Source organism: Olea europaea, unplaced genomic scaffold, assembly GCF_002742605.1.
Source record: "Olea europaea var. sylvestris unplaced genomic scaffold, O_europaea_v1 scaffold188, whole genome shotgun sequence".
NCBI classification, from domain to species: Eukaryota; Viridiplantae; Streptophyta; class Magnoliopsida; order Lamiales; family Oleaceae; genus Olea; species Olea europaea.
The window spans coordinates 516,178-529,950 of NW_019236598.1; the positions used below are offsets into that span (position 1 = coordinate 516,178).

The window sequence follows — 13,773 nt, forward strand, 5'->3', positions numbered from 1 at the left end:
CATTGAGAAGCAATGTGTCCTGACCCCAAGCATCTGAAACGCTTGATGTCTCGATTCCTTGATGGTTGTGAATCTATTTTGGGTGCTATTTTGCTAGCACTTTCTTCTTTCCCTTTCTGCCACTCATTCCTACCTTTAGGTACAGCTTTATCAACTTTGTTGTTGTTGTTCCACCCTGGCTTCCAAGATGGATTAACACTCGAAGTTCCTAACGGCTGCCTAGCTGCCCCTTTCCTCTTCAGCTGTCTCTCTACCTTCATAGCCATATGCAACATATCTTTCAACTCCACATAATGTTGCAACTCCACTACATTGGCAATTTCTTCAAGAATCGTGCCATGGTAGCCTCCCGATCCTTCACCACATTGGCCCTAATCATGAGTATTTCCATCTCCTTATGATAGTTCTCTACACTTTTCGACCCTTGATATAGACCTTGTAGTTTTTGATGGATCTCTCGGTAATAGTGGCTAGGAACAAACCTCTTTCTCATCAATGACTTCAATTCCTCCCAAGTGCTGATTGGTCTTCCTCCACTCCTACGTTGTGAAGTAACCACTTAATCCCACCATAAAATTGCATAGTCACTGAACTCCAAAACTGCTAACTTCAGCTTTTTCTCCTCTGAGTAGTCATAACACTCGAAGATCATTTCAACCTTCCTTTCCCACTCCATGTATGCCTCAGGATCACTCCTTCCTTTGAATGAAGGAACTGTCATTTTTATATTTCCCAAGTTTCCATCCAGCTCCTCCCCGCGATCATTCAGACCCCATCTGTCGGACCTATCGCCTCTATTCCTCATCCTTCCCATCTTAACACCGTGAAATTCATCTTCGCCCATGTTACTCCCATATCCATACTCCTCTCGCATTTTCCTCCTAGGCTCCCATCTATCCGGTCCTCTGGCATTGAATATATCCACTCGATGCCCCCGACTAAGATTAGCCACCAATATATCTAATCTATTCATACAAGCCTCCTGTTTCTCCAACCTATCTCTCACATCTCCAAACGCCCTCTCAAACCTCTGCACCAAGTCTTCTGATGCATTGCTATTATTGCCTTGTCGGCTTGAATTTAATTCTGCCCTTTCTGACATCCTAACACTAAAAATTTTATTTTACTGCCTCACCAAAAGTCACTCGGAACACACACAAGGGCTTTTACCCTCTATTAAGCTCACCTCTCTGCCTTTTACCACTCAGTTCTTTCAACAATTGCTTCTAGGAACAATCAATGAACTTAATCAATCAATCAATTCGTGTAGAATTCCCCAAACTGGATGTAACTCTATAATTGTAATAAATGACTCAAAGAAAACTTTTAAAACTTGACTTGAATTGAAGGAATGAAATGATTCAATGTGTCCAAGTAATTTAGAAACGATATTGAATAATAAAAGTTGGTATTTGACGGATCAATAATATTTAACAAATTTTTTTTACCGTACGGATGATCAGTAATTTTTTTTTTAGATCCGAAAATCAATAACAAAATCAACAAAGAAAACAAAAACTGATAAAGAAAACAAAAACTGATTTGGGTGAAAATTGAGCCCAGAAATGGAATTTGAAGATTTTTTGATGAAACTTTTGGATCAAATGATCAAGAAAACCTTCTGGACACAAGAACACAAGGAATTGAAAAAAAAAATTAGAAAACAAAGGATATAACCTGATTAAATTGGAGCTAAAGCTCTGATACCAATTGATGCGAACCCCGTAGCAATGGAAACTACGAAACCCACAACGAGATTGATGCGGAACCCAAGAATTCCAATACTAACCCGATTTTGGATCTTGAACCCCAAGAATTGAAGCAAGAAACCCTGGATTAGCGAAGAACCTAAAACCCCTTGATTACAATTAAAAGAACCCACAATCCGGTCGTTTAGAACGCCACAAGAAATTGAATCTTGATAAGTTCCAAGATTGTTCAAGAAGAACAAGAAATTGAAAGAACAAATTCTCTCTCTATAGTATTATTCAAGCAAAAGTCAAAAGTCTTTACAATGAAAAGTATTCTCCTATTTATACTAATGAGTAAAAACGTCCAAAATCCATCAAATTATGGTAATAATTTAATTTCATAAGAATTCTATCGAAACTAGGAAATTCGGCCAAGATTCGAAAATTCGCCAATTTTTTGGCTTGTGCGGCCGCATGGTGTATTTCCATGAGGTCGCATGGTTCAACAAGAATTGGTGTTTTGATTTTCGGTATGCCACCGTGCGGCCGCATGGTTTTTGCCTGTGCGGCCGCACAGGCTTGTTTTCAGCCTTTGGTTTCGTCGCTTGATAACAAATTGATCCAAGTTGATTCGGCCTTCGACCCGAACATGAAAGTTGCTCCATTTTGAGTCCCGAATATGGTTCCATCAATGGTTTCTTGAACGAGCAATCCCATCACTTGTTTCACTTGCTTTTCCCTTGATTGTGTCATTGGTCCGCCATCGACTATCAACGGGTATCATCTCGCACTTGCCTTAGTCGGGCTCGACTCCTGAGTCATATCACAGCCTGATCAATTCCTTCATACATTCTAGCTAAAGACTATAAACTAAGTGCTGATTGGGAGGCAATTCATCTTTCTAACTCTTTTATTTATTTTATTTCTTGCACCGCATTTGCATATAGATTTATTTTGATTATTAGTTTCCATTAAATTTAGGCACGTTTCAATTTATAGGGTATCACCATCCTTAAAGTTTCCTTTAGGTCCTTGAGTCTATTGTTGGCTATTTTGATTGGTTGGGCTAAGTAACACATGTTCTAAGTTATCTAATTTTTAATGTTTGATTTGACAATTATGTGCAGGAACATGATGTCATAGAACACTCAAATCAACATAGACCAAAGGAAAAACATGATATAAGAGATTGTCTAGCTGTCACCCATAATGCCTCTCACATTCCAGAGAAATTCGGGGAGTACCATTTTCCTTTTCTTTTCCCGTCCCCTTATATATTCTTAACTATGACATTGAGAACAATGTCGGGTTTAAGTTTGGGGGTGGGAAAAACTATGAGTTTTTGGTTTTCTTATGTTTTTGTGTGTTTAGTTAAAAAAAATATTAGGTTGTGTGCTTGTGTGGGTTGGATAGTCTGGCCGGTAATGATAATCTAAATTGAGATTTAGAGTTAAATTATAAACTGTGGATATGTTGTATGCTAGATTAATAGAAGTTTAACCTTGCAAAACTTGATATTATACGCACACTATAATTGAGTTCGACATTGTTATGAAATGAGTTGTTTCATGCTCATGATAGGTTGATTTAGTTGGACATAGATGCTTTACCCAAACTATACTAAATTAATTATCCTTATGCTAAATTTAACACATTTTGGGGTGATTTTACTATTGTAGGAAGACGCAGATGTGAAAGTGGATTCTTTGTGTGAAAAAACGTTTTGTGTGGATTGTCTTAGACTAATATGATAAAATTGGATAAAAGTCTTAAATTAGAAATCGATTTGCTTGAGTAGGTGTGTGGTAAGGGACATTGCACTAATCAATGCATATACTTTAAAATTTTAAACTTCTCTTTGAAACCTTTATGACTCGAGTAATTAAGCTTACAAGGGTATCTTAAAATCTGATATCCTAAAATCACCTAACTTGGGAGTCATCAGCTTAAAACTCGTTACATGGGTCATTTAGAAAGTAATCAAAAATGAAGTTACCCTTAAAAAAACATAAAAAATAAATAATTGTTCTCTTTGAAGCGTTTTTTACTCGAGTTATTAAGCATGTAAAGGTATCTCAAAATCTGGTGCCCTAAAATCGCCTGACTTGGGAGTTATTGGCCTAAAGCCTACTATATGGGTTATCTTGAAAGCTTAAATTAAATGCTTTGTTAAGTCTCAACACTTGTTCGAAGGAATTTGACTTTGGATTAAGGATAATTAGTCTAATTGAGTCTTGACGGTCGAAGCAATCAAATAATTGGAGAATCCTTATTCATTGATGTGTTGACTTGCAACTAGTGACATCTACCTAAATTGGAGAGGGTGAGGATAGTAATGAAAAATTCAACTCTAGATTACACGCTGGGAAAAGAGTGACAAAGAATAAGTTTGGGGTGTGTGAATCTCACAAGAGATGAAGGGAAATATTTGACCATAGAGGATAGGGATTGGAACAACTCGTGAATTCATTAATGTCTACTTAGTCCTTCACACATGCACACGTCGGTTTTGCATTGAAAGAGTGGATATTAGTTTGGTATTGTGAGTTTGAAGCGGTTTGTAGATTTAATACGGTGATCTCAATTCCCGAGGTAAAAAGCTAGGCTACCCAACCAATTATTTTTGTATGCTTGTGTATTTGTTGTTATTTATGTTATAGTTTTGTTTGAAGACAAACAAATGTTTAAGTTTGGGGGTATTTGTATACACTTATTCAGGCCCTGTTTAACTCACAAGCAGCCGCCTGATTTAACTACCCAATAGCAACTCTATTTATCCTCAAAAGCAGCCTGGTTAAGTGTGTGTATATTTCTCCAAGCTGCCACCTTGTTTACTCCAATAGTAGCCGGCGTCTTTCCCCTTTTTTTATGTGTTCAATATATATATAGAAGACAACCCTATTCTTTTTCTCCTACTTCCAACCGCCTAATTTGACTCAAAAACCAATTTAAACTCTGCCCGAATTTCGAGCCCAATTGCCGACTTTTATCTATAGAAAATCAATCCCCACGTGCCTTTAATTTGGAGTCCAATTGATTACAATTTATCTTCCAAGGACTCACTCCACTAATAAATGCAAGTTAGTCCTTTTCTTCATTGTTTCCTCAATTTTGATTCTCCAACTTTTATTCAAGTGAGATTTAGTCCACACACTTTTATTTTATTGCCAATTGATCCTTTGTCTTTTCCAACTGCTTCAAAATGGGTTAAACACTGAAACAAACAAAAATTAACTCAAATTAAATAGAATTCAATAGTTCGATGACATAAAGAGTTTAATAATGTGATCTAAATAAGTGCACAAATTGTACTCATCATCTGGCCTTGCCCACCGTTTGATCTTTAGCCTTCTTAGGTCACCCTCAATGTAGTCTTTGGCGACGTATCCTGATTTGTCACATCTGTAATAAATAGCTTTTCCTAACCAGCTTTTCCCTTATGAAGTTTTTGATATTTAGGACAGAGTAGTCGTTGATTTTTGTCATTGATGTTAGCATCTATTCTTATCCTTCCCTTCTTATTGGACCTTTTTCCATTCTTCTTGATATTGTCATACCATTTGCGCTTGTCTAAGGAGCCAATCTGTTGTTTACTACTTTCACCAATCTAGTCATCATCAAAGGCATGTACTTGAGCTTTCTCCAAAACTCACTGATAAGTACCTAATTAGAATGTTGCTACTACTATCCTAATAACAGTTCTCAGTCCACACTCAAAATGTCAAGCTCGTGCTTCCTCTGTTCCCACCAGATGTGGGACAAATCTGGATAACTCCTCAACCAGTGATCGTCATGTTTCCTTACTTCAACTCAAGAAACTCTGCTTCATTCTTGTTTTTTAAAGTAGTTGGAAAGTACTTCTGAAGCGCTATTTCTTTGAACTATGCCCATGTAAGGTTACGTTTTTGCTCCTCAATGCGGGATCTAGTAGTCATATCCCACCAATGACCTGCTTCATTCTCCATCATAAATACCGCACAAAGGATCTTTTGTGCGTCAATGCATTTCATAAACCTAGAGGTATGCTCAAGATGGTAAACCCATTCTCCAGCAGCCAGCAAATTGGGGCCACCTTCAAACATGAGTAGGTATATCCTACGAAATTATTCTATAATTGAAGATGATCAAGACCTACCTCGTGGCTGTTGAGGTGGTTGTTGCTGCTACATCTTTGGCATATCAACTAGTAATTCTCATGCTAAGTTAGCTGCCATCTAAGCCTTAAATATGAGGATCGTATATTAGAGGTCATTCAAGTCAACTCAACTAACTTGATATCGCTAACAATAATAGAATACTTGAGTATAAATAGTGTTGTTTCTATTCAATAAATTTTTTATTGTTTTCAATAAGATTTGACTAAATGGGCTTTACATAATTTTTGTGAGTGGGTTTGCAATATTGATTTTTGTCTTGTTGATTTGAATAACGTGCAACTGAAAAGGCTTTCAGGTTAGAAGGATGATCACAAATGGACTGCTTAAATCTCAAGCCTACCTTACACAATTTAGGTATTTTTAACAAAGTTTTTCAGTCTTCCAAATACGCAAATCAAGAAAACTCAAACAATAAATTACCCGAATTTTTTTTACACAGCCACTACTTAATTTTCAACACAAACAAGCTTAAAGAAACTCAATGTACATTTAGATTTGAATTCGAGTTTACCAACAATAAGGCAGGATATGAGGCTATCATCATTACTCTAGAGCTCATCGACAACCTTAAGCTTAAGCATATCAAGGTTTATAGCGACTCAAAAGTTCATGATCTTCAAAGGCGATTTAAGAAATGTGAAATTTTGAAAATTGGCCGAGCTGACAACTATAAGGCTGACGCCTTGTCTAGACCCGTCTTCATAAGAGTAGATGGACTTGATACGATATTTCACATCAAAATTGTGATAGGCATTAGTCCATCTTGTTTATTTGAAAATGATTTTAACCACAATTAATTTTTTTAACCAACTCAGTTTGGGAGATTTGATTGATTGCAATATTCCTATTCAAGTTCCAATTATCAATTTGGATTTCAGATCAACATTCAATCCTTCGATTCTCAAGTTTGCATCCACTCCTTGCAGACTTCTTCATTATAACATAAAAAGAAACCTATTTTCATATACCATATCTTTCTTGGAACCTCTTTCTTCTTTTTGGGGCTCAAATACATCTATATTTTGGTAACACCATATTGTTCCATGGAGTTAAGGTCCAAAATATTAAAGAAAAAACGTTATATAATCAATGGAAACTATTATTGGCTATTCTCTAGATAAAAGTCAGAATATAATTCTTATGGGTGGTTTAACAAAACATTAAGCGAAAAGCTTTTCACATCATCGAGTTGGAGCAATCTGCGGGTTCATAACATCGGTATACATATTGAGGTGTTGATCAATTCCATAGTTCCATCATACTCATTTATTCAAAGATGTTTAAATCTGTCCAACAACAAATAAGATAAAATCTCGGGAGTGAATGGAATGTTCAGGATGAAACCCATTGAGCCCTGAATGTTCTAGCATAGGCCAATAGTTATCCCATCTTGATTGATTTTGGTGAGTTCATCTGATGTTATTGTGATGGACCATGAGGTCAAGTAGATGGGAGGAGGTCATGGTTCACTCGATTACCTTGCATCATCATTATCAGAAGCAAGAGAAGATCAAGCTCAAGCACTAGTAGTAAAATTGACTTTAGGTGTAGACACTAGAGTTTGGTTTTGCTGGCCCATAGTTAAGTCAATGTAGCAACCTGTTAGCGAAGCTTTTCAAATGTCACCAGAGTAATTTAATGCCTGCAGATTGAGGTGTTGATACATACAGTTGAACCATTGGAGGAATTGGAAAATCCCCAATAGGAAGTTTAGCTGAATCAAATGAACTTGGAGAAACATGCACTAACCCCATTACTTTTGGTAATGCTTCTTGTAGATGACTCCAATGATGCTACCAAAAATTTACACTTGTAAATTCCCGATGATTGAGAATGACTAGGAATAGAATATCTAAGATTTGAAAAAAAGGTGTCGAGGAATGCCCTTGTCGTCCCTCAGATGCTCAAGTTAGCGAAAAAGAAAAATATAAATGTGCGACTATGAATTGAAATAATGTAATGCATACTTGAATAATGTGCAATGACCTTATATTTATAGCGTTGGGCATTGCAATGCCAATAGGATTGGATAACTTGAATATTTTATTTTGTTTAAGAGTCCTAGGAAATGTGAGAGTTTTGGAAGAGTTGGGTATTACAATTTTGAAGATTTATTTTAGTTGGATAGCATGAGACTGTGGTGGAGTGTTTTTTAGATTAAATAATCCATAGGGAGGAAAGAGAGAGAGAGAATCAATAGTGATATGTAATGCTTTATGGGATCTCAAACCCGAGCCACAAACCCAACGTGAGGGATGACCAAAAAAAAATAAAAATAATAAAAATAAAAATAAAAATATTATCATTCAACCAAATATTCATAGCCCCCACCCCTTTCGAGACGGGGGCGAGGTCGGGACGGAGGTCATCATCTCAAAGTGATTACGGATTGGTACGAAATATATGGTCCCCACTTCTTTTAAAGTTAATTTCAAATTTAAGATTTTTATCCAAAAAAAAAAATTATCATCATTTTTAAAGTGAACCTGTGTTGTTATTAACAAATAAATAATAATAATAATATTCATTAACCAGAAAATATAAAAAATAAACAGGAAATAGGAATTATCCTATCCCATCCCAATTCTAACCCGGCCCCACCTGGCCGCTTCAATTGAGTATGGAGACGGAATAAGGTAAGAAAAATGTAAGATGGAATAAGGGACAAGAATGATGGATCGGTTCTCTCATTGCCATCCTTAAACGTGATGAGTAGGTGATGAGCCCGAGGACGGCTCAACTTCTTTATGAGTCATGCCATCCTCGGGCTTGACTAAAATTGCTCATATCAGTAAGAGAATTTCCAATTTACCAAGATCAATTTTCTTCTACATGTGAAATACCGTCCGTCGTCGATGTCCGTACACGACCAGACGACGACGATTTTATCTCAGTTATTATTTGCGGCCAATAGTGCAATGCTTGGCATTGGCTTAGCTTACGTTGCTATTCGCAGCATATTCAAATTCACCGCCTCTACATCAGCTCTCCGCAAAATAGACAAATCGCCTTCTGTCCAACCTTTTGACCTCCGTTCTCTCCTGGCCAACAGAGATAGTAATAGTAACATCTGTAATAGCGAAAGTAAAAATCAATCGAATGGTGATGGTGGAAAACTCATAATTGTTCGCGGCGGCATGGAGGCAAAATCCACGGTGGAGAGGCAAGCGATGATCCTGGGAGGTGATACTAGTAATGTTCTTGTTTATCAGGAGTCGGGAGAGAGCGGCGTTATCTTGCAGCGAACTCAAACTGTATGTTTTTACATTTTTTTTTCGTTACAATTTTGTTAGACGCGCTATAGGTTTACTAATTTCATCGAATGGAAAGATTTTGTTATGGAATTGTAATTTCTTCTGGATTCACCCAACTGTGGATTTTCCAAATTTTGATCAGATTTCTAAAATTTGCCTACTGTAAGTTAAAAGCATGGAAATTTAACTAGTAATTCTAGAAAAAAGAAGTTGAATTTTGAGTCTAAATAAAGGTTTATTTGAATTTAGCGGTGCCAAAAGTTTAAGGAATTGTATTGAACTTGAAGTTAGCAAGCAAGATTAATCCATCAATTTTCCACTCTTTGTGTAGTATCAAGTTTGAATTCTGGAGGCTCTCGCCTATTATAATCCAAAAACATTTATTTTTTTAAATAATCTTGCTACATATCCAGGCTCAAATCAGATGGGACACGTGACGACGCATAATTGGACAATTTGAAAAATTGAAACAAAAACACCCAATTATTTTTTTAACACATCAATCTATCTCTTTACTCCCCTATTTTTTAGCCTGGATAAGTGGCTTTATTCTTTTTTAAATTAACCTTACCCTATGATGCACCAATAAGAACCCGTGTGTCCGATACGGCACGTGTTTAACACGTTGACATGCAAGGTTTAAAAAATGTACCATGAAGTATTCAAAAAGTGTCGGTATTAAAAATGTGTCGAACATGGACATACCACCCTCGTTGAAGTATTCGTACAACACCACCCTTGCCTAATGAAGAAGTGGATGTGCAAGTTTAACTGGATTAAATGTCAGCTTTTAGTCTGTGACGGTGTACTCACCTTTTTCTTCTCTTTTTTTCAGTGAATCTTATTTTGAGAAAAACAGTAAACCTTAAAATGAATATGTTCTTTTATGACCATGAGAGAATTATTGTATGGAAGCATCTCTGCTTATCTTTATTGTTGCTTGTCATATCAACTTAATATAGGACATTGATCTTTTCTTTTTTGTCCTTATGACGCATTTATAATGAATGGAGGGTTTTTTTTGATTGACTGCTGATCTACACTCTATTTGCAAGATCCTGGAAAGGCCAAGAGACATTCACAATAAGAACAGTAATGTGCTATAACCGTGACCATCATCTTAAATTTTAGTGCTACACTTATTAATTTATGTACTTCTATATGCTTCCTTAGAAATGCTGTGAAATTATAGATAATGACAGATTAGCACTTAGGTTGGACGGATGACTGCACTAGACTTTTGGCCACTACCATTTAACAATATAGAAGATGCCTGCTCTTCCATATCAGCAGCTTCATAATGTGATTGACCAATTGACAAAGTTGAGAAGGAAACTTGTTTATGAAATTGAGATTCTGATTACTTCTTTCTGAAATAATGTTCCTCTGCAGATTTCGTCTTAGTTGCTTCGCCCTTGGAAAGTGAACACTGCTTTAATTTGGTGGAGCGACACAGAGATGAGCGACCATGAAAGAAATTCGCCAGAGATGGCTGCTAAATAATATATCTCGACCATCATAAAAGAAATTATCTAAAATAATGAAAGATATCTCCATCTTTTTCTCCCATTCCAAATATGACTCGGGATCACTTTTACCCCTAAATTGTGGAATCGTCATTTTTATATTACCCAAATTGCCATCTACTGCATCACCGGGATTATTTCTACCCCATCGTTCAAGCCTATCACCTCTATTACTCATCCGTCCCATCTCCACTTCGTCATATTTATCTTCATCCAATTCACTGCAAAGATCATAAGCTTCCCATTCCATCCTAGAATTTGATTTGATTACCGTTTCGGCTAGAATTTGATCTTCTCTATCAGACATGCTCTCAATTTTCTGCCTCACCTAAGTTCACTCGAAATCACACAATTGGCTTTTACCCTCTAAGAAATTCATTACTCTGCATTTTACCACTCAATGCTTTCACCAAGTGCTCCAAGAACAACAATGAACTCATCGGATTCAAACTTGTGGATTCAAAAACGAACGTAAGTTAAAGAATGTGATTTCAAGGGATTTTGAACAATGGGAATGGGAATGGGAATGGAATGGAATAGACTCAACAATGGAAGTGTAATAAAATTGAAGTGATTTTGACAACTTTTGAACTTTGTAAGACAAATTGTGGCATGTTGGTAGTAAATCAATTAAACGAAAAAAATAATAATTTTTTTTTTGACGTAGCAGTAACCTATTTTCAGATGAACAGTAACCAGGAATGAACAGTAACATTTTTTTGTTAACAAAACAAAATTATACTACCAACAAAAACATGGATCTAGGAACTAAGAACGACTCAAAAACACAACAGAAGGCCAGGAAAACAAAAACTAACGACTCAAACAAGATAAATAAAGATATAACTTGATTAAATTGGAACCAAAGCTCTAATACCAATTGATGCGAAACCCGTAGCAACGGTGACTACAAAACCCACAACTAGATTGATGCGGAACCCAAGAACATCAATTGATAACCCGGTTTTGGATTTGAACCCGACAAAGTGAAATAAGAAACCCAAAGATAAATAAGATACGATGAACCCCTTGTTTACAAGTTAAAAAACCCACGATCCGATGTTGAAAGCCACAAAGATTTAATTCTTGATAGTTTCGATTAGTTGTTCAAGGAAGAACGATGGAAGAAAGCAAAAGCCTCTCTTGAATTGAATTGAATAGAATAATATGTCAAAAGTCTTACAATGAAAACCAACTTAAAGTATTTATACTAATCCTAAAAAATATAAGAAAAAGGGACTAAACAACGTCCAATAGGGTAAGAAGTTCAGATAGAATAAAGTTCTGGCTAAAATATGGAAAAACGCGTAAACAAATAAAATCCCGAAATTAACTGTCACTCGAGCGACGCCAAGCGAAAAACGAGTGACGCTCTAGCGAAAAGTGAACCAAAATGTTTCTGCTTTTCTCACTCAAGCGATGATCTAGCGATGAGTGAGCGAAATTTCGGTACTTCGTCAACTTCGTTCTGGACTTAAATTAAGTTCAACCACTTGATTCGTCAACTTCGTTCTGAACTTAAATTAAGTTCAAACACTTGATTCGGCTCCAAAGCTCAACATCAAACTTGTTCCCTATTGCTCCAAGACTGATGTTTCTTTAATTGTTGATTGAACCAGCATTCCCATTGCCTGATTGACCTTCTTTGCCTTCGACTGAATCATCGGACCAGCTCCAACTATCAACGGATCTCTGCTCGGATTTGAATTCTCGACCTTCGGATCCTGTATCATATCATGACTTAATGCTATCTCGTGGGGATGGGAGTTGTAGAGCATTAGAGCCACACGGTGCTAGCGTAGTTCGAGAGTGACGAAACTAGTCCAGTGACAACCAGCTATAGTCCAGTAGATTTAGAATGGTATCAATTTTGTCCTGCTGTAATCTAATGCTGAAGAGCCATATTTCCTATTGTTCATATGGAATTTTTCTCTTGCTACTATGCACTTGTAAGTGCACAATAACCTGGTTAGGAGTTGGGTAATCTAACCATTCTACATGAATAGGTGATTCTAGTTCCTCCATTGCACATTCAATAGGTTACCGTACAGTGATGCATCAAATTTAGACCTTCATAGATTTTAAGACCTTCTTGTCTATTCCAGTAAATGAATTTCCATTCATCTGTTCATTTTCGTGTACATGCCTGTTAAAATGCTAGGTTAACCCTTTGCTTATTTTTTTTTCTTTGTATGGTAGTTCATTAAATGTAGCATGATGTTGATTATTTTTCCAGTTAAAAAATGCTTGGTCTGCAGAACTTCATTTCCCATCATTTATCTGGTAACTTTTTCATACTACTTTTATTTGTTAGTGCACAATACTTAATTTTGGATTAATAATCTTTCTATTCTCTACTGGAGTGAATCGAGAGCAATTGGGATGAATTATAACCATACTTTGTTGAAAGGTCAATTGTCAGAATATGATTATCTTTTATAGTAAGCAGGCATAGTTAACTGCAAGAGAGAGCTGAGCTGCATTTAGCTTTGTACTACAAAACATAATTTTATATTCTTTCAAACCATATATAAATATTTATGAAGTAATAATAGTACAATGCTTTAAGATGGGTTTAACTGCTATAAATGTCAGTTGTATGTGTTCATAATGTTAGGTACTGGAATAGATGGAAAGAGTGGAGACAACAGAGGCAAGCACAACAACAAAACAATTTTGCAACTAATGTGTTCCCCTTCAGATTGCAGCTGATGGAGAGACTGGAGACGTTCCTGATGGAGAACTTTCTGTGATTTGCCTGATGAGAAGGTGCAGATCTGCTTTCATTCTTCGTGGACATCAGGTCTGCTGCCAGCGTTGTGACCTATCAGTTGAACGTGAAATATCACGCAAGTGTCCCGTATGTAGGCAGACAATCCAGAATTCTGTAAGAATATATGATTCTTGAGGATGATCAATATACTTCTGAAATAAATAGCTAGAAAAGGACTTGTATGTCTTGTGGAGAAACTTCATGGCAATTCTTTTTCCTTGGGATCACAGTCTAGAGACGATAAGAGAGACTAGCAGAGATTATCGCTTAGGAAAATATTCCAGTCTAATACAATAACATGAATATTACTGTATATAATTCAATTAGTTTGAATGTCACTTTTTATTGTATATATGATTTTCTTGATTTATG

At 36.3% G+C, this 13,773-nt stretch overlaps 1 protein-coding gene across 2 annotated transcripts; it reads left to right on the forward strand.

Moving 5' to 3' along the window:
• Positions 1–8,482: 8,482 nt before the first annotated feature.
• On the forward strand, positions 8,483–13,753 carry LOC111378838 (E3 ubiquitin-protein ligase SPL2-like). Of its 2 annotated transcripts, XM_023002109.1 has the most exons (3): positions 8,483–9,102; positions 12,865–12,911; positions 13,246–13,753. In XM_023002109.1, the coding sequence occupies exons 1-3, from the start codon at positions 8,704–8,706 to the stop codon at positions 13,379–13,381; spliced, it is 582 nt and encodes a 193-aa protein (XP_022857877.1). In that variant the 5' UTR covers positions 8,483–8,703; the 3' UTR covers positions 13,382–13,753. The 2 variants fall into 2 exon arrangements, with proteins under 2 accessions (XP_022857877.1, XP_022857876.1); XM_023002108.1 differs by lacking the exon at positions 12,865–12,911 and having other exon boundaries at positions 8,485–9,102; positions 13,330–13,753.
• The last annotated feature ends 20 nt before the right edge of the window (positions 13,754–13,773 follow it).